A 26,006-nucleotide genomic window follows, 5' to 3' on the forward strand; every position below is an offset into this window, starting at 1 on the left:
CTCATCACCAGATTATTAGCCCTAGCACATGTTGAGACAGACTGGCCTACTCACTCTACTGCACCACAGTACTCTCAGCTTCTCTTTTCTCTCTTCTGGAAGGTGACTTATACATTCCCCACACAGTGTCCATCCATCTCTGTCCTAATATTCACCTTTTACTCCAAATGTCTCGCCCTCACTAAAACTTGAAGTTCTCCTCCACACTCCCGTACACCCCTCTTTTTCTCCATCCCCTCCCACAGACCTGTAGTCCTTTGTCTACTGTACCATGACTGTCTGTGGCCTGTAGCCCTCCTCCGTCGTCCTCCGTCCCTCTCCCAGATGTTTAAGTCCTCTCCCTCCCTCCTCTCCTCTCTTCTGTTCTCTCCATCAGGCCGCGGAGCTGGCCGAGCACACGGCTAAGATCGCCCTGCTGGAGGAGGCCAAGAGACGCAAGGAGGAAGAGGCCGACACATGGCAGCACAGGGTGAGTCGCCCACACACACACGTGAACAAACGCATGCACACCTAATGTATGTATGCACGCACAATTGGATGTGCAAACACGCTCGCAGGTGCCAACACACAAACACAGTCACTTAATATTGAAGGTTGCATTTGTAATGTGGGGCATTCTAGGGTGTTCTGTATTAATAACTTCTGTGAGCACCATCCCCCTCCCTTCCCGCAGGCCCAGGAGGCCCAGGACGACCTGCTGAAGACCAAGGAGGAGCTGCACATGGTGATGACGGCTCCTCCTCCGCCACCCCCTTCCCCCATGTTTGTGGAGGTGCCCATGTTCGTGGACAACCACGAGGTGATGACTATGGCGGAGGAGCAGAACGACCACGACAGTGAAGAGAACAATAGCACATACAGCGCCGACCTGCAGAACGAGGGCTTCAACGACCACCGCCTGGAGGAGGAGCGTCTCACTGAGGCCGAGAAGAATGAGCGCGTGCAGAAACAGCTTATGGTAAGAGAGAGGAGTTCGCAAAGAGCTGTGTGAATTTGCAGGGATCGGTTGGTTGGTTGGTTGGTTGATGGGTTGAGTGATCGATTTGATTCATTCATTAAATCATTGTCTTGAGTTTTGTATTACTAGTAGCACATCAACCTATATGTATCTGCTGTCCTAGACCCACCCTATTCCCAGGGTGAGCTTAGGACATTTCCCCCTCTTACTCTGAGTACAGCTTGAGTTAAGTTGTTGTCCTCTTGTTGACTTAAAGTATGTCCTTGGTTTGTTCTTCCCTTGTTTACTTCTTGTTGACTCATTGACTTGTTCTTCCTTGCAGGCCCTGAGCTCGGAGCTGGCCCAGGCGCGTGACAACACTAAGCATACCCAGAACGACCTGCTCCACACAGAGAATGTGCGCGCCGGCCGGGACAAGTACAAGACCCTGCGGCAGATCCGATCGGGCAACACCAAGCAGAGGATCGACGAGTTTGAGGCCTTATAAGAGGGCCCTTTCCCCTAGGCCACGAGGGCCTCACAGCCACGTACCCTTTCTGAATAGTGTCTGAACTAATCCCGCCACTGCTACACGCACATGCAGACACACACACACGCAGACACAGAGACAGACACACTGTACATGCACGTGAGTGCACAAACATTTGACATTTTAGTCATTTAACAGACGTTCTTATCCAGAGCGACTTACATTAGTGAATTCATCACACCTACAAGAGCAGTATAAAGAGTGAGTGACACATCTGCATCGCCACTTTTACTACAGTAGTTACCCCTTAGCTCCCTAACTTACAACTTTAATAAACTGTCAGGCGGGGGGGGCTTTTCACATTCTTGTAAGAAAACATACTAGTGCCAAATCTTCTTTTCTTTTAGCATAACAAATCTTCTTTGTTTTGATCGCATTAAATTACATACAATCACCATTGTTTTTAACCAAAGGTGTGATGATGAGTAGTGGGACTAAACCCTAGCTTTTGATTTTCTTAAATGTTGTGTGAATGTTGAAAAAGGGCAATATGTTGTTTTTCAAAGGGACCACTCAGAAAGGGGAAAATACAGTATAATGAAACTTTTACTCTTACTCTCAGAAAAGTGTACCATGTTCTGTTTTTCCATTATATTTTGAACACTTCATTTGTTTAATATTGTTCTACAGTAGCTTGCAAATCATGAATAGTTTATTTATACGGTATATGGATCATTTAATCTTGGTATGTATATTTTTGCTATTCTAATGATCATGAGAACATTTAAATGTATCAAAGGTTCTATATCGACCAAAATAATTGTTTCATAAGGTTTTCTTTTAGATCATTAAATTAAAGAGATTTATTTGTATATTATTACAACTTTGTTTTCTTAAATGGCTGCATTGGACCTTTTTATCTCAATATGAAATTATTTCTGGGTATCAATTAAGTACTGTGATTTGTTTTAAATTAATATGGGCAAAGATCAATTTCTCAAGCAATAATTTTGCAAGGACTGTCTGGGAGTGGTCTGAGTGGAGACCGAAAACTAGCTCTTTCTTATTGGTCTATTAACTAATTTACTGCATAGTGATGTCACCATGGAAAGGCCAAAGCTCCATCCCACCAAAATAGGCTAAAATTTCAGGTGGTCTTTTCATCTCCGTGTGGAAATGTATATTTAAAACACAGGAAATCACATTTTTGACTGCACTGGGCCTTTAATTAAATATTCTGTTGCATGTCATCAAATCAGGATAAGGAGATCCTATAGGTACTTTAGATTTTTGCCATGCAGTTCACGGTAGCTAGCAGAATGTCCGAGGCATAGATGCCGCTTCTCCAGGAGCACTGTGCTTATACAAAAACATTTACTTTTTTCCCTTTGTTCCCAATCACGTCACTCTTAAGTGAGGGATAAGAGGATATGTTTTTAGTCAGTATGTTATGACATCACCCAAAACTGGTTGAAACATTGTCATTACAACCAGAAACTAGTTGAAATGAAGTTATGACATTTCAGCACATGGTGGTGGTTGTAACCCCACTAGAGGCCTTCTATTGGATGTTCTGCTTGAGGCTTCAGTCCCATCTCGCCATTGACTCTTCTTTCTCTGGATGTGTACTAGACTAGTTTTTACTGACCTTGTAACCGATGACGATGCACAGTGCAGCCGCTGTCCTTTATTTAAACTGGATTTTAGAACGAGGTGTTCAACATATTGGCAATAAAGATTATGATTTCACTTTCTGATTTTTGTCTTACTGACTTGAGGCAAATGTTCCTTTTTATTATAACAGAAACTCAAATAAAGGACAAGAAGAAACTAAGGGAAGGAATGAAAGAAAAACACTTGTATAGAGTCACCTCACAATGACTCATTAAAGAAATGTCATCAGGTGAGCATGCTTAAAGCACAAGGCATATTCCACTCAAAATACAATCTAACATGATTTCCCATTTACCTCAGTTGTTTTTGATGTCCCAAAGAAAGTATAAAAAACATGTTGGGTTGTATTTTGAATGGAACATTCCTTAACACAGAAATATAAAAACAGGTTTCATTTTGAGTGGAACATCCCTTTAATACATAAGTCATCAAATGGTACATAAATATCTAACTGGATGGACTTTCACAAAGCGAAGGCCTGAAAGTCAGTGCAAATGGAGTTAAAGGTAGCGTTAAAGTATGGCCTTTTCTGTTGACATCATGTTCTCCTGCTGTTGACATTGGCTTGCATGGGTAAACTGAAGTCATGCCACATGTTGGGCATCTGCAGCACCAGTTGCCATGATGACCCTGGGAGACACAGGGTTAACAGAGAGTGCAAGGTCAGTGACATCAGTCCTTCCTAGCTTCTTCTCACAAACAGGGAGAATCTCAATTGCATACTCCTCACGTCCTCTCTCCTCACCTTCTCAAAACCCATTGGGGAAGGTCAGAGGGGAGAGACCTCTAGCTTCCTCATCCACTGGGCTTTTAGAAAGAGGCAAGAGGTACAGTGCATTCGAAAGGTATTCAGACCCCTTGACTTTTTCCACATTTTGTTATGTTACAGCCTTATTCTAAAATGGATTTTAAAAAATGTCATCAATCTACACAAGCAAAAACAGTTTTTTTTAGACATTTTTGTAAATTCATAAAAATTAACAGTATTCAGACCCTTTGCTATGAGACTCGAAATGGAGCTTTGGTGCATCCTGTTTCCATTGATCATCCTTGATGTTTCTGCAACGTGATTGGAGTCCACCTGTGGAAATTTCAATTGATTGGACATGATTTGGAAAGGCACACACCTGTCTAAATAAAAGGTCCCGCAGTTGACAGTGCATGTCAGAGCAAAAACCAAGCCATGAGGTTGAAGGAATTGTCCGTAGAGCTCAGAGACAGGATTGGGTCGAGGCACAGATCTGGCGAAGGGTACCCCAAAATGTCTGCTACATTGAAGGTCCCCAAGAACACAGTGGCCTCCATCATTCTTAAATGGAAGAAGTTTTGAACCTCCAAGGCTCTTCCTAGAGCTGTCCACCCGGCCAAACTGAGCAATCAGGGGAGAAGGGCCTTGGTCTGGGAGGTGACTAAGAAACTGATGATCACTCTGACAGAGCTCCAGAGTTCCTCTGTGGAGATGGGAGAACCTTCCAGAAGGACAACCAGCTCTGCAGCACTCCACCAATCAGGCCTTTATGGTAGAGTGGCCAGACGGAAGCCACTCCTTAGTAAAAGGCACATGACAGCCCGCTTGGAGTTTGTCAAAAGGCACCTAAAGGACTCTCAGATGATGAGAAACAAGGCTGTGGGGATGTTTTTCAGCGGCAGGGACTGGGAGACTAGTCAGGATTGAGGGAAAGATGAACGGAGCAATGTACAGAGAGATCCTTGATGAAAACCTGTTCCAGAGTGCTCAGGACCTCAGACTGGGGCGAAGGTTCACCTTCCAACAGGACAATGACCCTAAGCACACAGCCAAGACAATGCAGGAGTGGCTTCAGGACAAGTCTCTGAATGTCCTTGAGTGGCCCAGCCAGAGCCTGGACTTAAACCCGATCTAACATCTCTGGAGAGACCTGAAAATACCTGTGCAGCAATGCTCCCCATCCAACCTGACAGAGCTTGAGATGATCTGCATAGAAGAATGGGAGAAACTCCCCAAAAACAGGTGTGCCAAGCTTGTACTGTCATACCCAAGAAGACTCAAGGCTGTAATCACTGCCAAAGGTGCTTCAACAAAGTACTGAGTAAAGGGTCTGAATACTTGTGTAAATGTTATATTTCTGTTTTTTATTTATGATAAATGGTCAAATATTTCTAAAAAACAGTTTTTGCTTTGTCATTATGGGGTATTGTGTGTAGATTGATAAGGGGAAAAACAATCTAATCCATTTTAGAATAAGGCTGTAACGTAACAAAATGTTGATAAAGTCAAGGTGTCTGAATGCTTTCAGAATGCACTGTATGCAATTGATATTCTCCCATAGTTTTCTACATAGACTCCCCAGAGAGAGCGGGGGATGGATATGCAGAAGAGAGTTCCGTCAATACCTAAAGAAATAGGTGAAACCCGTTTCCTCAGATGGCTTTTCTCTAAATTCTATTAGTGTGATTAATTCAATTCTCATTAATGTTTGACTCAGACTGTCTGACATTTTGGAGAACTGGAGTTGGTCACTTCTATTCTATTTCATCCCCTTGTACAGGCCTGGTCAAACCTTTCCAGTTAGGCCCTTTAATTGTCATGCAAACTGATTAAAATCTACTGTAAAGGTAAAACAGTCATTGATAGACAGGTAGCCATCTTACCAGCTTCCATTCTAACCCAGCCCAGGAGACGGTCTGAGAAGGTGAAGGGGATATGGTTCCAGAGATCCAGCTCCAGAGTGCAGATCTGGAGGTCGTAAGATGTGACCCTGCTGAAGAGCAGCTGGTGAGACCACTCTGGACTGGGCTTCTTCTTCAGGACAGGGGTCCTCTGGACCAGCTCCCTGGACCCGGGGAGAGTCAAGCACCTAAAACACACACAATATAAAGATAAATATATAGATGAAAACACGCACACAAACATTTTGTTCTATCCTCAAAATCCTAATCCCTAACCACTAAACCCTTACGCTAACCTTAATTCTAACCCTAACCAGTAAACTTAAAATAGCTTGTTTCCTCATGGGGATGTGGGAAATGTCCCCACAACTGAGAATGTTCCTTGTTTTACACTCCCCACACACACACACACACACACACACACACACACACACACACACACACACACACACACACACACACACACACACACACACACACACACACACACACACACACACACACACACACACACACACACACACACACACACACACACACACACACACACACACACACACACACACACACACACACACACACACACACCTAACTGTATAGTAGATGAACACACATAAGTAGAAACAAAAATACACCAGTACACACACAACAATATCGCACCCCAGCAAACCCACACACTAGTCATATATTTACCCTTTAACATAGGTGTTCTGACAGGTGTTTGCTTTAGTGGGTAGGTTTTTGACACCAGTGACGAGAACAGTCAGTTGGCCAATGTCATGTGGTCCAATGTGAACCTCTGTGTGGAGAAAGAAAGAAAACAAGCTAATTTCAATATAAGGGATCATCTGACCCCTACTGCTGTAAAAACACACTGTATAGCGTCAAGTGTGTGAGGCAATGAATTGTAGAGAGCCAGCCTACCATCTGTGTGGCAAACCCAGGATGGCTGGGACATAGAGCTGAACTTCACTCTGACCAGGAGTTCTCCTGCTGTATCATGCTCTACTCTACTCCTTTCTGGGCTCTCGGGCTATAGAGAGAGAGAGAGAAGAGACATACCCGTTTTTTTCCCCCCCTAACCAACACTGCTAACCATGTTTAAATACATTTATTTACAGAGATATCAAAGGGTATTTTGTGAACGTTGCTTAATGATCAGCAGTTTTAACCTACCTTGGGACACAGGGGGTACCAGCTGGAGCCCTGGGTGGTGCTTTCCTCAAACATCCACCCCTCCAGAGGGACGAGAACCTCTCCCAGAAACACCTTCTTCAGAGTCCCAGAGTGCCACACAGACACCTGCAGAGTACTCCTGGACAACAGGGGGCGCTCCATCTGGCACTGTGTATCAGGGAATACAACACATTGGTGGGGGAAATACAGGGGATTCCTTAACAGTGCAGACTATTTCACTATTTTTACTATATTTTGTAGTGTTTCCTAATGAATATGACAGAGATTTTTCTCCTTACCTGTAAAACTTCATTATAAATGGGATCCGTCGTGTTCCTCTTGACAGTCGTCTTCAGTTTGGTGCTCTGAGACTTCTCTGGCAGTAGATAAACCTTTACATACCTGCCCATGAGGGTGACATACAGTACAAGATAAGGAGATCTAATATGCTAATGGTTCACAATACAACAGAGAGTAATAATCTGGTATCATAGGCATAGAATTACTAGAATGGGCCTCCCCATTCAAGTCAACGTTCCATGATGGGTAGGCCATCTATTTCTATCACAGGAGGTTGGTGGCACCTTAATTGGGGAGGATGGGCTCATGGTCATGGCTGGAGAAAAATCAGGGGAACGGTATCAAATACATCAAACACATGCTGCCATTCCATAGCCGTCCTCCCCTCACCAGCCTCCTGTAATTTCTATGATCTAGTGCAGGGTTTCCCAAACTTGGTCCTGGGGCCCCCCCTGAGTGCACGTTTTGGTTTTGCCCTATTACTACACAGCTGATTCAAATAACCAACTCATCAGCAAACTTTGATTATCTGAATCAGCTGTAGTGCTAGGTCAAAAACCAAAACGTGCCCCGGGGTGGGGGGTGGTGTTGCCCAGGACCGAGTTCGAGAAACCCTGAACTAGTGTATTGAGTAATACTGCTTACGGATGACACTTCTTCCTCTTGACATCTCCGTAGGCCAAGTTTCTGCAGCCATTGATTGTGATCTCCAGGCAGGAAGTGATATCGTTGAAGGCAATGGCGAACTCTAGCTCTCCCATCACACTGCTGATCTCCAAGAGATCACAGTCTGTACCAGTGCTACTAGCACTACTACCCTGTAATACAGGGTATATTACAGCTTTAAAATAACGTTACAGCTTAATATTACAGCTTTAAAATAACTTTATGACAGCATATAGACTATGCAGGTCTATTCTGTAATTAAGCATACAGATGTTTTGGATGCATTTCTCCCTCGCTTCTCTGCCTGATTTGCAAGATATGAAAAAGACATGGTAACCACATAACAAACAGTAACAACAATCTGTATCTGATCAAATGTCAAATAAATTGTGAAGTTACAGGATGTTTTGCATAAACTGCTATGTCACCAGGTTTCATCTTAATTTCTCTCTCTTCATCATCAGGCCACTCAACTGACCCTCTTTCCCCCTAAGTACTCTGAGCCGAGGGAAATGTCCTCATCAGCCCCCGATGAGGAACCGCTTTGGTCATCATTCCGGCTCTTCCTGAACAGGTTGGGAAGACTGGGACCTTTGGTTAGCTGTGAGGAGAGAAGTTGTGTCTGTTATAAATTGCACACTTTTTATTCATATTGTAGTGAATTCGGGGGGTAGCGCCACCAGGACTTGAACCCGGGAACCTGCGTCTGTCAGTCCAACATCTGAGGCATTACACCAAGAGGCTTGAACCTCTTGATAAGGTCACAAGGTGTTGTTACAGTGCTGTTTTCCTAAAGTCTCTCCTGTCTGAAATAATTGTCAGTATCATAATATGATCAATACCTCACTCACATGTAGGGTGGGGGGGGTAGGGGTCTCTTTGCTTTACCTCTTTTATGTGGACTCTGACATCAGAGTGTAATACTTTTATACACAGTTGAGGGGTTGATATTTATTTGGTTTCTCTTACATTGGTGGATTTGTTGATGTTCGTGTCAGAGAGGCTTTTCTGGCCAGCACGCTGTCCCTGGCTGTTGTACACTGTAAGCAGATCCTGTTCCACTCGCACATCCTCCTGTGATCTGGAGAACCCTGAAACCCGAAAGATAGGATAAATAACACACACAGACCATCTCCATACATAATATAGCACTTCTGACGTGCTGCTTGTGAACAAGCCACACTATAAATATCATACCTTATCTCGTTGCCTAGGTGCAGTTTTCTTAGCACCATGACTATGCATAAGGATAGCTTATCAACATTACGATAAGTTTTGTGATAACGTTGAGAGGAAATGTGTCGCTGTTTTGACACATCCTTTATTGGATCCTATTTTTCTCTTTAAGATGTACTTCAAATGACCTAACACATATTCAAAGATAATTTCATCTCTTAGTAGAAAAGCCCTGTTCTGCCAGAGACCTTCGTCAATATTGAAACGGATCACTTACTTCTCATGTGGCTGGTGAGGGAAACCATCAGGTCCTCCATAGACTTGGTGAAGGGTTTTTTCAAGGAGTTTTTCAGTCCCTAGATATCATCAAATCACAAAATTATTGATAATACAGACCAAATCAGAATTGTGGTTTATGAAACAAAACAGAATTTGGATATCTTCATTTGACCTTACCCCTGATCTGCTAAAGGATAGACCGTCGCAATAGGGTGGAGGGGTTGGCGGCACGACTGCTATATGACTAGAAAATGAAACACACACAGAGAATGCAATTTACAGTTATATGACACTGTATTCATTGTTTTCACCTGCCCCTATCCGTACAATGTATTGTTTTCCCACCAATTTCTAATGAAATGACATGTTTTTATTATTGGTCATTTACACTGAGTTCACAAAACATTAAGAATACATGCTCTTTCCAAGACATAGAATGACCAGGTGAAAGCTATGATGCCTTATTGATGTCACTTGTTAAATCCACTTCAATTAGTGTAGATGAAGGTTAAACAAGTTAAAGAAGTATTTGTAAGTCTTGAGACAATTGAGACGTGTCTGTGTGCCATTCAGAGGGTGAATGGGCAAGACAAAATATTTAAGTGCCTTTGAACGGGGTATGGTAGTAGGCGCCAGGCACACCAATTTGTGTCAAGAACTGCAACGCTGCTGGGTTTTTCACGCTCAACAGTTTCCCTGTGTGTATCAAGAATGGTCCACAACCCAAAGGACATCCAGCCAACTTGACACAATTGTGGGAAGCATTGAAGACAACATGGGCCAGCATCCCTGTGGAACGCTTTCGACACCTTGTAGAGTCCATGCCCTGACAAAATGAGGCTGTTCTGAGGGCAAAAGGGGAAGGTGCTCCTAATGTTTGGTATACTCAGTGTACATAACTGCATCTATCTGTGTCTACATCTCTTCCAGACTGTATGGTCACATAAGACAGCAGCATAGAATACGTTTGTGTAAATTAATAAATGAAGACCACTCATCGACTTACCTCAACCTCTGGTAGGACTTCAGTAGTTTCTCCCCAATAGTCTCATGCATATCTGTAAAGTATTAGAATATTGCTATAGCTGCCAACAGTAGTCCACACGGCTGTTTCTATCATTTTCTGCAATTCTACATATTTTGCCATGGGAGAGAGAGAACTTTTAGCAGTTTTAAATCTAATGTCATGCAATTCTACTAATTTTGCTGCAGGGCCCTAAGCTGCACTTACATTGCCTTCAGAAAGTATTCACACCCCTTGAATTTTTCCACGTTTTGTTGTGTTACAAAGTGGGATTAAAATGGATTTGTCATTTTTAGTCAATGGTCTTAACAATTATTTTTGTATTTTTTATAAAACACCACTATATCTAAGTATTCAACCTCATGAGTCAGTACGTGTTAGAATCACCTTTGGCAGCTATTACAGCAGTGTGTCTGTCTGGATTGTGCAACATTTGCCCATTATACTTTACAAAATTCTTAAAGCTCGTCAAATTGGTTGTTGATCATTGCTAGAAAATCATTTTGAGGTCTTCTCATAGATTTTCAAGTAGATTTAAATCAAAACTGTAACTTTTAGACTTTTACTCAAGTAGAATTTTACTGGGTGACTTTTAATTCTACTGAATCATTTTCTATTAAGGTATCTTTACTTTTACTCAAGTATGACAGTTGGGTACTTTTTCCACCACTGCATGTCAGTACATACTGTACACACAAGTAGGTCACATGGGGGAGAGGTGTCGCGATGTGTTTCTTTAATAATTTCTAAGATGGAAGGGGGTTCCATGCACTCATGACTCTGTCTAATACTGTACGTTTCCTTGAATTTGTTCTGGACCTGGGGACTGTGAAAAGACCCCTGGTGGCATGTCTGGTGGGGTAAGTGTTTTGTGCTGTGTGTAAGTTGACTATGCAAACAATTTGGAATTTCCAACACATTAATGTTTCTTATAAAAACAAGAAGTGATGCAGTCAGTCTTTCCTCAACTCTCAGCCAAGAAAGACTGGCATGCATAGTATCTGATTACAATGAAGAGCGATATATCCCACTCTGTTCTGGGCCAGCTACAGCTAAACTAGGTCTTTCATTGCAGCACTCGACCACACGACTTGACAATATTCAAGATAAGACAAAACTAGAGCCTGCATGACTTGGTTTTTGGAGTGTGGTGTCAAAAAAGCAGAGCATCTTTTTGTTATGGACAGACCTCTCCCCATCTTTACAACCATTGAATGTATATGTTTTTACCATGACAGTTTACAATCTAAGGTAACACCAAGTAATTTAGTCTCCTCAACTTGTTCAACAGCCACACCATTCATTAGCAGATTCAGCTGAGGTCTAGAACTCGGGGAATGGTTTGTACCTAATACAATGCTCTTAGTTTTAGAGATGTTCAGGACCAGATTATTATCGGGCCACCCATTCCAAAAGGGATTCATTGACTTCATTAGCTATGGTTGCTGATGCGTATATGGTTGAATCATCAGCATACATGGACACACATGCTTTGTTTAATGCCAGTTGTAGGTTATTGGTAAAAATAGAAAAGAGGAGGCCCTAGAGAGCTGCCCTGTGGTACACCACACTTTACACGTTTGACATTAGAGAAGCTTCCATTAAAGAAAACCCTCTGAGTTATATTAGATAGATAGCTCTGAATCCACGATATGGCAGAGGTTGAAAAACCTTAACCTGTTGTTGCGAAAACATATGTGTTATGGTCAATAATATCAAAGGCTGCACTGAAATCTATCAGCATGGCTCCAATAAGGTTCTTATCAATTTATTTCAACCAATCATCAGTCCTTTGTGTCATTGCAGTACATGTTGAGTGCCCTTCTCTTTAAGCATGCTGAAAGTCTGTTGTTAATTTGTTTACAGAGAAATAGCATTTCCAATTTTTCCAACAGTTTGCTGAGAGCTGGCAGCAAGCTGATAGGTCTGCTGTTAGAACCAGTAAAGGTCGCTTAACTACTCTTGGGTAGTGGAATGACTTTGGCTTCCCTCCAGGCCTGAGGACAAAATGTTTTACCTCTAGGCTCAGATTAAAGATTTGACAGATAGTTGACTCTGTAGATACTCCTGCCATCCTCAGTAGCTTTCCATCTATGTTGTCAATGCCAGGAGGTTTCTCATTATTGAGCAATAACAATTTTTCCACCTCTCCACACTAACTACAAAATTCAAACTTACAATGCTTTTCTTTCATTATTTGTTTTTTTTATGCATGAGTATGATTCGTTGTTGGCATTTCCTGCCAACCCTTCTTTTCACTCTGTCAATTAGGTTAGTATTGTGGAGTAACTACAGTGTTGTTGATCCATCCTCACTTTCCTCCCATCACAGTCATTCAACTCTGTAACAGTTTTAAAGTCACCATGCCTCATGCTGAAATCCCTGAGCGGTTTCCTTTGTAGTGACTGGGTGTATTGATACACCATCCAAAGAGTAATTAAAAAGTTCTTCATGCTCAAAGGGATATTCTAGGTATGTTTTTCTATTTGTACCACTCTACTAATAGGTGCCCTTCTTTGCATGGCATTGGAAAAACTCCCTGGTCTTTGTGGTTGAATCTGTGTTTGAAATTCACTGCTCGACTAAGGGACGTTACAGATAATTGTATGTGTGGGGTACAGAGATGAGGTAGTCATTCAAAAATCATGTAAGCCACTATTGTTACACACAGAGTGAGTCCATGCAACTTATTATGTGACTTAAGCACATTTTTCATTAATTTGTACAAATTCAGAAAAACATAATTCGTCTTTGACATTATGGTGTAGGCCAGTGACAAAAAAAACGCAATTTAATACATTTTAAATTCAGGCTGTAACACAACACAATGTGGAAAAAGTCTAAGGGTGGGAATACTTTCTGAAGGCATTGTATGTTGCATATGTCTAGAAACAGCATTGAGTATACACACAATTTATTATTGATGTTATGGACTTTCTCCCACTCTCCCAGGCAATGTTGTAGCAGAGAAGCAACAATGCATTATTTAGTCAAAGTCAGCTGATGTAGAAGATCACTAAGCAAACAACTGAAAATACATCTTCCCGTATGAGGTATTATTTAACAAGTAATGTATAGCTGTATTTGTTGATATATAAGGCATATTATTTATGAGTGAATTATGCATATTAATTATGAGTGAATGGGGCACGTGAGGAGTATAGGAAACAAACCTGCATCAGGTGGAAATTTCTTGGCCCTCTCTTCCACAAACCACTCCCCAGACCGGAACTTCACCTCTCTGAGAAGTGGATTTTAGATTAATTAACCTTTGTTTAGATTACAAAGGAAATACTGTACCTTTTGTCAGTTAATTCTCTTAACAAGTTAAAACGCCTTAATCATTGATAAGAATTAGAGGATAACAACAATAAAAATGTTAGTCAATTTTACAGTCAACCATGGCTATAGTGCTGACATTCTATGTTATGGCACGACAGTGTATGTTATTGCACTAACATAGAAGTATATGTTATAGTAACGACATAAAAGTCTATGTTACGGCGCTGACATGACATCTATGTTATGGCATTGACATGCGTCCTACCTGTAGGCGTGGCAGACGGTGCATTTCCAGTCCAGCACGGACACGCCTACACGGCACTTGTTGCAGATGCGGTGACTGCAGCCTCGGCACACAGCGCCCGAGTTCCAGAACTTGCCCAGTGGCCTCTGACAACGAGCGCACGTCCTCTCGCTGTATTGCCGGGCAAAACTCTTTGCACCTTTCCTCCGGATGTCCTGTAGTTCCATCTTCAGCCTCCTGTAAAAGCAGATGGTGGCAGGTGGAGTTACAGTAGCGATGGCAGTTCTTTAACAACTGTACTTACAGTCCTCTTTACAGCCGTATTTTCTGTACATTTTTGAAGTAGCTGCTTTGCTGCATTCATTCAGATTGACTGCCTCATATAATTTCTAATAAACCATAAAACAACAACTATGAATCCTATATTGAGGGGCATCATTGTTCTTGTCACAGTCTCCACAGATCCTGAAAACCCCTCAAAGGGGAGTTGTTGTACAGTGTTCATGCAGTAAATGTGAAACACTTGGCTTAAGTAATGTGAATAATATTGTTTACCTGATCCTGTCCTCCTCCGTGCTGCGCAGAAGTTTGTCCCTCTGAAGAACCTCTAGAACCTTCTCTCGTTCCAGAGCCTTGAGCAGACTCAGATCCATCTTGAAAAATGGGTCTCTTTCTCTCTCTCACTTCCACTCTGTACTCTTCTTCTTTTTCTTCTTCTCTCTTCCCCACTCTACCTCTCTAGTCTCTCCTTTTCTCTCTCCTCCCTTTGTTCCACCTTCTGTTTCTTTCTATTGGGTACCGGATGCTTCTACAAGCTGGACAAAGTCTTCACTTGTTACCAGACTGAGGGCAGAATGAAGGTCATGTTCATTTCGCTGCACAGTCAAAGACATCCCATCTTTCGTCACGATATTCACAGAAGCTCTCTCCGCTTCGCATCACAGACCTCAATATGGATTGGTCCTCAATGTTTCTGCTCCGGTGACCAGCCCCACCTCTTACTCGCTGCTCTCTAGCCCTTCCATAGTGTTGCATCCATCTAAAGAGTGACAGACAGGGAGCGTAAACTTTGACCTATAGTTGCAAGGATCCTCAAAGTCCGATGACTGATGTACACTTTACTCACTAAGACAAGAAAAGAGCAACCAGTCAGTCAGTCATTGTAGTCCTCCCAATAACGGCCCACTCACTAAGGCAGAACAGTAAAATACCAACAGAATTACAATGTCATATGATATACTTTAGAATTAGATGCTGTGCGTAGAAAGTGCTACAGTATCAGACTCATTTGATAACGAATTGAACGTATCTCACCCTTCCTCCTGACTCCTGTACATTCATTTCCTCCTACGATGTCAAAGTCACAGTGCTTTGCTCAGAATAGTAAATCACATTTGGACCGGCCACAGGGCCCAGAACGCTCCTCTCACAGCAAGCTGCCTACCGCTGTAACTGTACTGTAGCAATGCTGCATTGAAGGCAGCCCAAAGCAGGACCACACACACACACGTCAACCAAATGCCAACCGCTGCATTATTAACGACCAATGCATGTTTGGAAGTGGGGATGTGAATTATGGAGAGAAAGGGGGAAAGAGCTTATCAGTGACTGGATGCCACCCGGTGTTGGTAGATAAAGGTCTGTCTCTGCCATTTGCCAGGGCAGCAGAGGGCCACTGTAAACAATCAGTGTCAAATGTGATTAGGGCCCAAAGGGGAAGCAGCAGTGTCTTTATGTCCCAAATGGCACCCTATTCCCTATATAGTTCACTACTTTTGACCAGAGCCATATGGGCCCTGGTCAAAAGAAGTGCACTATATAGGGAATAGGGTTCCATTTGGGAAGCTTTATCCTCATGTCTCAGAGAGGGAGTGGACAGGAGACTCTGACTAGTTATCAACATTATATGCTTTTAAAGGCAGGCTGCACTTTGTCCATCAGTGGTCAAATAGACATTTAAGGGCTGTAGCAGAGAGCGTGTAACAAACCAGTAGAAGCTTTGTTTTCTTTTATCAAACCATGTTTAATGATTGAGCATTATTTAAATGTTTCAAGACAGTCAAAAGTAATGGTATAATAATATAGTTATACTCCAGTTGTTGCTATGCAAACATATCTCCCACATTGTTTCTTTGGGGTGCAGGGTGTTGAAGTTGGGTTTGTAAAGTTCTTATGAGGCATTTTCAAGAGCTGTTTTTCAAATGCTGTCTTTACCAAGAGGTTCCCAAACTAGGGCTTGTCTGTTAGGAAAATGGGGTCGCGGGAGAATGTAAAAAAATACAAATAAATACAAATAAAAAAAATATATTCAGAAAGTATTCAGACCCCTTGACTTTTTCCACATTTTGTTACGTTACAGTCTTATTCTAAAATGGATTAAACCGTTTTTTCCCTCATCAATACCCCACAAGGACAAAGCAAAAACTGGTTTTTAGAACTTTTAATCAAATTTATTTAAAAAAATACAACTGAAATATCACATTTACTTAAGTATTAAGACCCTTTACTCAGTACTTTATTGAAGCACCTTTGGCAGCAATTACAGCCTCGAGTCTCATGGGTATGACAGTGCAAGCTTGACACACCTGATTTGGGGAGTTTCTCCCATTCTTCTCTGCAGATCCTCTCAAGCTCTGTCAGGTCCGACGGGGAGCATTGCTACACAGCTTTTATCAAGTCTCTCCAGAGATGTTCGATCTGGTTCAAGTTCGGGCTTTGGCTGGGCCACTCAAGAACATTCAGAAACTTGTCCCGAAGCCACTCTAGTGTTGTCTTGGCTGTGTGCTTAGGTTCATTGTCCAGTCTGAGGCCCTGAGCACTGTTGAGCAGGTTTTCATCAAGGATCACACTGTACTTTGCTCCGTTCATCTTTCCCTCGATCCTGACTAGTCTCCCAGTCCATACCGCTGAAAAACCTCCCAACAGCATGATGCTGCCACCACCATGCTTCAACTGTAGAGATGGTATTGGCCAGGTGATGAGCCTTGCCTGGTTTCCTCCAGATGTGACACATAGCATTCAGGCCAAAGAGTTCAATCTTGGTTTCATCAGACCTTGTTTCTCATCATCTGAGAGTCCTTTAGGTGCCTTTTGACAAACTCCAAGAGGGCTGTCATGTGCCTTTTACTAAGGAGTAGCTTCCGTCTGGCCACTCTACCATAAAGGCCTGATTGGTGGAGTTCTGCAGAGATGGTTGTCCTTCTGGAAGGTTCTCCCATCTCCACAGAGGAACTATGGAGCTCTGTCAGAGGGACCATTAGGTTCTTGGTCACCACCCTGACCAATGCCATTCTCCCCTGATTGCTCAGTTTGGCCGGGTGGCCAGCTCTAGAGTTTTGGTGGTTCCAAAATGATTCCATTTAAGAAGGATGGAGGCCACAGTGCTCTTGGGGACCTTCAATGCTGTAGAAATGTGTCGGTACCCTTCCCCAGATCTGTGCCTCGATACAATCCTGTCTCTGATCTCTACGGCCAATTATTTAGACCGCATGGCTTGGTTTTTGCTCTGACATGCACTGGTGTGTGCCTTTCCAAATCATGCCCAATCAATTGAGTATGCCACAGGTGGACTCCAATGAAGTTGTAGCAACATCTAAAGGATGAGCAATGGAACAGAATACACCTGAGCTCCATTTCGAGTCTCATAGCAGAAGTTCTGAATAGTTATGTAAATAAGGTATTTCTGTTTTTTAATACATTTGCAAACATTTCAAAACACCTGTTTTCACTTTGTCATTATGGAGTATTGTGCGTAGATTGATGAGGGAAAAAAAGTAATATAATCCATTTTAGAATAAGGTTGTAAAGTAACAAAATGTGGAAAAAGTGAAGGGGTCTGAATACTTTCTGAATGCAATATATATAACTATGTGTACACAGTTGAAGTCCTAAGTTTACATACACCTTAGCCAAATACATGTTCACTATTCCTGACATTTAATCCAGTAAAAATTCCCAGTCTAGGGTCAGTTAGGATGACCACTTTATTTTAAAAATGTGAAATGTCAGTAAAAAAGTAGACAATTATTTATTTCAGATTTTATTTCTTTCATCACATTCCCAGTGGGTCAGATGTTTACATACACTCAATTAGTATTTGGTAGCATTGCCTTTAAATTGTTTAACTTGGGTCAAACATTTTGGGTAGCCTTCCACAAGCTTTCCACAATAAGTTGGGTGAATTTTGGCCCATTCCTCCTGGCAGAGCTGGTGTATCTGAGTCAGGTTTGTAGGCCTCCTTGCTCGCACATGCTTTTCCAGTTCTGCCCACACATTTTCCATAGGATCGAGGTCAGGGCTTTGTGATGGCCATTCCAATACCTTGACTTTGTTGTCCTTAAGCCGTTTTGCCGCAACTTTGTAGAATAATAGTGAAGAAATCAAAACTTTGAAATAACACATATGGAATCATATAGTTACCAAAAAAGTGTTAAACAAATTTGAGATTTTTTGGATTCTTCAAAGTAGCCACCATTTGCCTTGATGACAGTTTTGCACACACTTGGCATTCTCTTAATAATATCATCTTTGTATCTCAGAATCATTGTAATGTGGTTAACCTTAAAAATCTAAATGAAAATTGTTAAAATCTAAAAGATACAATTCAACCAGAGAGTGCCCTTAGATCATGGGAAAAGGCCGTACTTGACAGTTGCTCTTGAATCATTCCCACGGTGAATGGCTATGCCTGCTACGCTATGAAACCCCACACTCTTGCAGAGACTTTGAGATCACCCTGCAATTGATATGGTTAAAACCAGGGGCGCAACTTTCACTGGAGACATGGGGGACATGGCCCCCCCACACATTCTGAAATTGCATTTTTGTCCTCCCCAGTTTTATCATTGGAATGTGATACAAAACGAGGCAACGGTGTAGTTTAGGACTATGCGGACGTCTCGGAGCGGTCGGGTAGGCTGTTTGAAGTGTTTATCCGAGTGGATACATTTTATTTTTTCAATTGTCCCCCCCACTTCTTAAACCAAATTTGCACCCCTGGTGAAAACAATGTGTATATAGAGGCACAGAAAGAAGCACAGAAACTCACATCAGTACCTTTGTCAGATAACAGTGTTAAACTTAGAATTCATGCTATTGCTAGCAATCAAGAGGAAACTGACTGAACGACTCAAAAACTCTCCAGCTTATGCTCTCCAAACGGATGCACGCCTGTTAGCAAAACTATGTGGCGCTATGGGATCAGAGCATGACAATGTTCTATTTCACACCGAGGCTTGGCGTTTATTAAGGGGGAGTGTTGGAACAATTTTTTGCATTGATAGAAGAATGGTTGTTATTCACAATGGATGTAAAAAAAATAAAAAATAAAGACTTGGTTGACTTTCTGTGTAATGAAAAGAAAATAACAGAAAACAGCACTCTTGTGTCCCGCAAGAGTGATGACTGCTCACCTCCAATGCTTGGAAGAGCACTTTGGGAACTACTTCCCAATTCGTTTGACTGTGATCCTAGTTCAGTTGACATGCTGGTAAGTGAAATCGAACAGTTGATCGAGCTGTCATGTGACCAAATGCTGCAGACAACGAATTCTCGGGTCACTACAAAGGAGTTTTGGTTCCTGACTCAAAAGGGAATACCCTGCCGTCTCCCTCTGATCATTAATGCAGAGTTCAAGACACCTGGGAACTCGGAAATCTCAAACTTCCGACTTTAGTGCGTTCAAGACAACTGGGAACTCGGAAAGAAACAAGCTCTGACTGGGAAGATTGTTTTGAAAGGTCATCCAACTGGCATGTTTCTAGAGCTCTGTCTTTCCGACCTAAAGATCACTAAAGCCATGATTTGACCTCATATTTCTCAGAATTCCCAATTGTCTTGAAAGCACCATCAAACTCATGGTAGGCTACCCTTCGCCAGCTCAGATCTGTGTGAAGCTGGATTCAGTGCTCTTGTCTGCATTAAAACTAAATATCGATCCAGGTCGGATGTGACTGCAGAGATGAGGTGTGCGCTGTCGACCACATCCCCTAACTTTGAGAAGCTCTGACATGACATGTATCAAGCACACCCATCTCATTGGTGGTGGTGAGGTAAGAGACATTATGTCAGACTCATTTGCAATTGACTGTCATAGTCCCACAATAAACGTATGTGATGGTGAGTTGAGAAGAGGATCAGAAGTACTGTTAGAATGTTTTCAGTTGACTGCCATAGACCCAAGTAAAAAAGTCAACTGTTAATAATAATAATTACATATATTTTTTCACATGGTCGGGGTCGCAAGGGCAAAGAAAACTTGGGAGCCCCTGCTTTAGTCTGACTTCAGTGCCATTGGCAGTGCTAAATTTGAGTTGCAAACTGACTGACATTTTAACTGTCATGGTGAAGCGCACTCATTTCATGAATACAGGCACAAGTTAGACCACCATGATTCAGCCTAAGTGTGGTTAAACGGGGATGATGACTTACCAGAAGTGACAGTGACCCGATCGCATACCACCACAGTAGTGACAGTAAGAGGACACCTGACTTGTGTGTGTGTGTGTGTGTCTGTCTGTCTGCTGTGAGAACTGCACTAAACTGACATGGGGCTCTCTGACGCATTTCCCTAGCAGATAGATGTTTCCTGGAAGCCCTGAGTTAGCTTGCTACTAACCGATACAGGCACCACTCAACTCTGCCAAAGAGATGTACATAGCAACAGACGACTCCACCCTTTCTGCATATTGAAAGATCACCACAGATACCAAATAAAGATCCTCGGAATAGGTTGCATTTCTCACCCAGGGTTGGGGGAAATTCCTTTTCAATTCACTAATTTCCCACCAGGGAAATGGAATTGACCTCAACACTGTTCCTCCCACAAGAGGAGCTCCTAGTGCAGTATAGTCTGTCTCTGTCTGACCCTTAGTTAACCATTGCCTCATCACTATTGAAAGCTATTTGATTTCAAAGTCTATTGTCTGGTCACACAGTGCAAACACAGAGCTTTGTGACTGTTTGACCTGTCTGGTACTGCTAGTGTTTGGTCAGCTGAGGCAGTCCTGGTCAGCTTTCCGCTGCAGCGTCCTTTGTGAGCTTCGCAGATAACCCCCATATTTCCACATACATTTACAATGATAACATTCACTCAACACTCATACAGAACTGTGGCCATTGATCTCTGTGTACACTAGACAATGGAAAGATCTGATACCTAATAGTAACCTACCATTCAATAAAATAGTCAAGCCTTTCCCCCATTGAAATTATTGATCGCTGGCATGCTTAAAGTGTTTAGTAATGGAGATATTTAATGGTATGACTTTGATAACACAAAGTGATATCAAATTTAACAAGCACAATAGAAATCTATGCATTGCTTTGCACCAGATTGAGAATAAAATAAGATGTCAAACACAATGCTCACAGTCATTAAGACAAATCCTTGCCCTTTAGATACTGTAGGTCATATACCTCTTTAGCGTACTGCTGAACATTGTAGTAACGAAATACACAGGAACGACAGTCAATCAATAGGCCTAAACTGTGGACGCCACTGGAAGGATTGACTCCTAATCATCATTCAGCAAAGTTTAAGCAGACTACCAAGCTGACAAGGCCTTGAGAAGTTCACCTCAAGGAATACGCTAGTTTCTTTATTTTATCTATAAAATGCCGTTATGGCAAACCAATCTAACAATGAAAATGAATGGTGGCACATACTGAAGAACAGTTACCAGCTGCATGAACCGTATCCTCCTAAAACAGCATCTCCCCCAGAAAGTGAGTCAGATGAAAGGGTCTTACCTCAGTGCAGCGTTGTGCTTATGAGTGGTCACCCTGAGAGAGACAGATTCTTATGAAGAGGCAATCAAGGCAACAGTGGAAACACACTTCACTTTCTGCTTCCTTCCTGCTGTCACACAAATGCAGCCTTACAGAGCGGAGGTGAATGAGGTTTGTTGAAGTGGACGAGCGTGCAATTTCTTCTTCCTTTTATTTTCTTTGAGTGCCAGTTATAGGGGGCTGCTGAGTGTAGCAGTGGCAGACATGTTTGTCAAATTACCCAGTGTTGTTGGAATCCCATTGTGAGATGTTTTGTTGTCTTGCTGTGTAAAATGAGACTTTATGAGTCTCCAAGGTCACTCCTGCCCATTCTTTGTAGGGAACTGTGTACCACTGTCAGTATAGCTGTCATTACCGGCAGATGTGTGAGAAATTCAATCTTGGTTGCCACTTAATTGGACAATAATGGAGGTGTTTTAGGTTAACCCATGTCACAGTGCCCTTGACCTGTCAGGTGCTTGTTGTGGATTAATTAGTAGACACACTTCTGAAAAAGTGGTTGACATATTCCAATTCTGAATGTCAGTAGAAGACCAACTAACAGTAAGAGATTTTCCCTGTGACAGTGTTGCCTCCAAATGGAATGTTCGTTAACAACATTGGATTTTATGTACTGGATCTAGATGTTTTATTATGTATGTATTTTTTTAGTCATGCTTATTTTGGTAATACTTTCAGTTTCTGTCATGACAAAGCACATGCATACTGTACAAGCACATACAAACACACTAGTCCTATCAATAATTTAATCCCAGTTGCCGACATCAAACTTCACAACCTTACATTTACAGTTACAGAGCAATAAAAAACATCAATATTAACTAAAACTATAATCAAGTCAAACATACAATGACAACATTTGGCAAATGCGAGCATAAACATTTTCTGTTATTTGTTCTTGTAGACCAAACACTTTTTTCTTTTCACTAAATTCTCATTTTGGCGTAAATGCCATGTCTTTCAGCCAACTCCCCAAATCACACCTCAAGAGTAAAAAATAATGGCAGTGTTTCAGTCCTTCTGCAAATGGCCGATACTAACGTTTCCATTCCAGAATGTCTGAGATTTCCTGAATATGTCCCAGCTACTGTAATCACTTTGTCATATAAAATCCTATGGCATGAAAATGTGTTTTCTAAGACTGTTCCCCTCTCTTTTCCCTGGGATGAAGAATTTTCTGGGAGGTATCATTTCATATTTTTAAATGTAAGGTTGTCTAACTACACAAATACTTTGAGATCAATTGACACTAACCAAAGAGTTTATGAAATTGAACAACTCCTGTTTAATTTGTTTTTACAAAAAGTATAAGTTTGAGGAAAAACAAAACATAAATGAATAAATATAAGCCATTGCAAATAGTGCTTTTGGATAGAACTTTCTTTAAAAAAAACATACTCGTATGGATACATACACATATGGTGTTTGGGATTCAGCAGAGCAGTACATGGATGTAATGATGACTTTTTGGTACAGTGTTCTGGTAAAGTCCAAACTGTCAAAGGTCCATTATATTAGACTCATAACATGGCTTCTTTCTTTTTCCACACAAAGTCTTTATGTATGTCTAATGTTGCTGGTTTGAAGTTTGAGAGATTGAAGGCCAAATTACTTTCAGGCGGTTTCTGACTTAAACAGAACTCTTTACTCCTTTTTATGCACTTAAATATAAGGATTACACCTTTTTGTTTCATGGGATCCAGAACTACACGTTTAGCCTAAAATGTTTTACCTTCATATTTGTGTAATAAGGCCCAATAAGAAAATAGTACCAAACCCTCCTGACATGATCTTAGAAAGTCTGTAAAAATGTCTTGAGCTGTAATGTTTCCTCTACTGATATCCTGTCGTGGTAGAAGCTGAGTCCAGTAAGGAGCTCTACATCTCGGACCCGGGCAGCGTGGAACTGGGCCCACTCCTGAACCCACTGTAAGTCTGAGCCATTCTGAGGAGACAACGAGACGAGGGCTTAATCACTGTAACAATATTCATAGATTACAAGCATCTTTGCAAACATTACCTCCAGAACTAGGTCAAATACACATATACTTTCAAATACCTTAACATAATTGAGGTGCACTTGATTAAGTTCAGAATTTGCACTTCTGGGACTATTTCATGGGTTGCATTGTACAGAACAAACTAAATCCAGTGGTATTTAAAAGTAACATTTGCAACCGTTGTGAAATGGCTAGCTAGTTAGCGGGGCGCACTAGTAGCATTTCAATCGATGAGTCATTCGCTCCGAGACCGTGAAGTAGCCGTTTCCCTTGCTCTGCAAGGACCGCTGCTTTTTTGGCGCTATAGGTAACAATGTTTCATGGTAGGCAGTTGTCAATGTGTTCAGAGGGTCCCTGGTTCAAGCCCAGGTTGGGGCGAGGAGAGGGACGGAAGCAACACTGTTAAACATACAGCCTCTATTTGACCCGGTTCTGATCACATTAGATTTCCTCAAAAGGATTACAGGTGACCCTATAGGAAACAATAAGAGGACAGCTTGACAGACGGACAGCCGATGTGACTCACAGCACAGGTCTCAGTGTGGTCAGGTCTATGGGGGAGGATGAAGGATGTGGTCTCCAGACGACCCTGGCAGTCAGCAGGGGAGAAGGACGAGTTCCCACAGCTGGTCAGGATCACATAGAAGTGAGTGGGGAAAGGAGCCTCGTGTCTGCAGGAGAGAGAGAGATACGATTAGAGAGGCGAATAGGCCATGGTCAATACTGTGTTATAGCATTGTATCCCCTGCTAAATGAGTTAAATGTCAATCTGAAATAAATAAATGTAATAGATTACAACTGAGAATCAAAACCCCGCGCCCACAAAGAAACTCATGGTTGATGACCACTTACAGTGTGCTAACTGTGGGAGCATCAAAGTGTCCATCGTAGTGCTGGTCAAAGATAGGTCCACTGACAACATTGACCCCATTCAGCTGCTGGGAATATTTCACCAGGAGGACATCATGGAAGTACATCCAAACATCTGAAAATATATTATCATATTTGTGACGGCATTACAAGTCATATCTGACTGTCTAAGTAACTCAGTAATGTATTCAGGACCTATATTCACAAAATGTCTTAGAGTAGGAGTGCTGATCTAGAATAGGTTTTCTGTTTCAGATCATAATGAATGTGAATAAATGGACAGGGGGATCAGCACTCCAACTCTGAAACGCTACAGGTTAGCATTTTACGTTGTTCTGGAGGCAGCTCTGCAGAGTGGTCACTAGAGCCACAAAGTCATAAATTCTAACCCCACTGCTAACCCTAATGCCTAACCCTAATCTTAAAATAAGACCAAAAAGCACATTTTTGTTTTCATGGATTTTTACAATAGCCAATTTTGACTTTGCAGCGGGCCTATCTCAGGGGAAATCGCTCAGTTTTGCCTCCAGACAAAATACTTTTTACAATAAAAGTTAATCTGCATACAATCCCAGATGTGTCGACTTCCACCATCTGCCACCAGAGCGCAGTGTCTGTAAAGTTATCAACCGAGTGCCTCTTCTTGGGAGGCCAATTTATGGGGGAAATAAAGGTAATCATATATCATACTTCATAAACCACCTTTAATGATGGATTGATTTCTCAGTGTCCATGGGCATCAACAAAAGTGACAACACATCCAACACTCTCACTTTGATCACCATGGAACCCAGAGGGTGGCATCATAATAAACAATCCTAACCACTAACATGTGATTTAAACCAAATGGCACACGATCCCCTACATGATGCACTACTTTTGAACAGAGCCGTATGGAAGCGGATCAAAAGTAATGCACACCACAGCCTGTGGTAATCTCAATTTCACATTTCCTCTATTAAGCAACACATTGACAATTTATGATTAACTAACCACAAGTTGTTACAGGAATGTAATGTCAAAACAACTCAGGCACTCACTTCGGCATTCCATGCCAAGCACAGAGTACAAAAAGGAGTGGGATTTTGAACATAACCATCTCCCTTACATTACAATAGCATAGCAAGAACGTACTGTTGTCGAGCCAGTTACACAGCATGGTAATTGAAGAATACAACACTAAAGAGAGTTTAGGGAATGGGCTGGGTTTTTATCGTGACCTCTATCTGGTAAATAGTGTTGAAGCACCCTACTGCACTACCGTCCCCTTAACACAATGTAACAGAGATCCTATGTCTACTGAATCAATGTAACAGAGATCCTATGTCTACTGAATCAATCTTACAGAGATCCTATGTCTACTGAATCAATGTTACAGAGATCCTATGTCTACTGAATCAATGTAACAGAGATCCTATGTCTACTGAATCAATGTTACAGAGATCCTATGT

At 41.9% G+C, this 26,006-nt stretch overlaps 3 protein-coding genes across 4 annotated transcripts in view; 1 reads left to right on the top strand and 2 right to left on the bottom strand.

Moving 5' to 3' along the window:
* Positions 1-3,181, top strand: part of LOC106607585 (ezrin) — a 63,908-nt gene extending 60,727 nt beyond the window's left edge. The window contains exons 13-15 of the mRNA XM_014204663.2: positions 377-469; positions 674-958; positions 1,281-3,181. Coding sequence (XP_014060138.2) covers positions 377-469; positions 674-958; positions 1,281-1,445 — 543 coding nt within the window. The 3' untranslated portion in view covers positions 1,446-3,181. The remainder of the gene's footprint in view (positions 1-376; positions 470-673; positions 959-1,280) is intronic.
* Positions 2,139-22,291, bottom strand: LOC106607586 (synaptotagmin-like protein 3). The gene is made up of 16 exons (XM_014204664.2): positions 21,647-22,291; positions 14,453-15,022; positions 13,919-14,134; positions 13,545-13,612; positions 10,354-10,405; positions 9,525-9,591; positions 9,346-9,424; positions 8,862-8,983; positions 8,371-8,493; positions 7,872-8,044; positions 7,226-7,328; positions 6,927-7,094; positions 6,675-6,783; positions 6,444-6,549; positions 5,733-5,938; positions 2,139-3,731 (listed from the first exon to the last, which is right to left on the bottom strand). Exons 2-16 carry the CDS (start codon positions 14,548-14,550, stop codon positions 3,640-3,642), a joined length of 1,782 nt encoding a protein of 593 aa, XP_014060139.1. The 5' UTR covers positions 14,551-15,022; positions 21,647-22,291; the 3' UTR covers positions 2,139-3,639.
* Positions 22,292-22,417: 126 nt separating this feature from the next.
* Positions 22,418-26,006, bottom strand: part of LOC100380852 (ectonucleotide pyrophosphatase/phosphodiesterase family member 1) — an 83,274-nt gene continuing 79,685 nt past the window's right edge. For both annotated transcript variants that reach the window (XM_014204668.2, XM_014204667.2), the window contains 3 exons: positions 24,538-24,670; positions 24,212-24,356; positions 22,418-23,630 (listed from right to left, as the gene is read on the bottom strand). In XM_014204668.2, the coding sequence (XP_014060143.1) occupies positions 23,478-23,630; positions 24,212-24,356; positions 24,538-24,670 (431 nt within the window). In that variant the 3' untranslated portion in view covers positions 22,418-23,477. The remainder of the gene's footprint in view (positions 23,631-24,211; positions 24,357-24,537; positions 24,671-26,006) is intronic.

Source organism: Salmo salar, chromosome ssa06, assembly GCF_905237065.1.
Source record: "Salmo salar chromosome ssa06, Ssal_v3.1, whole genome shotgun sequence".
Lineage (NCBI taxonomy): Eukaryota > Metazoa > Chordata > Actinopteri > Salmoniformes > Salmonidae > Salmo > Salmo salar.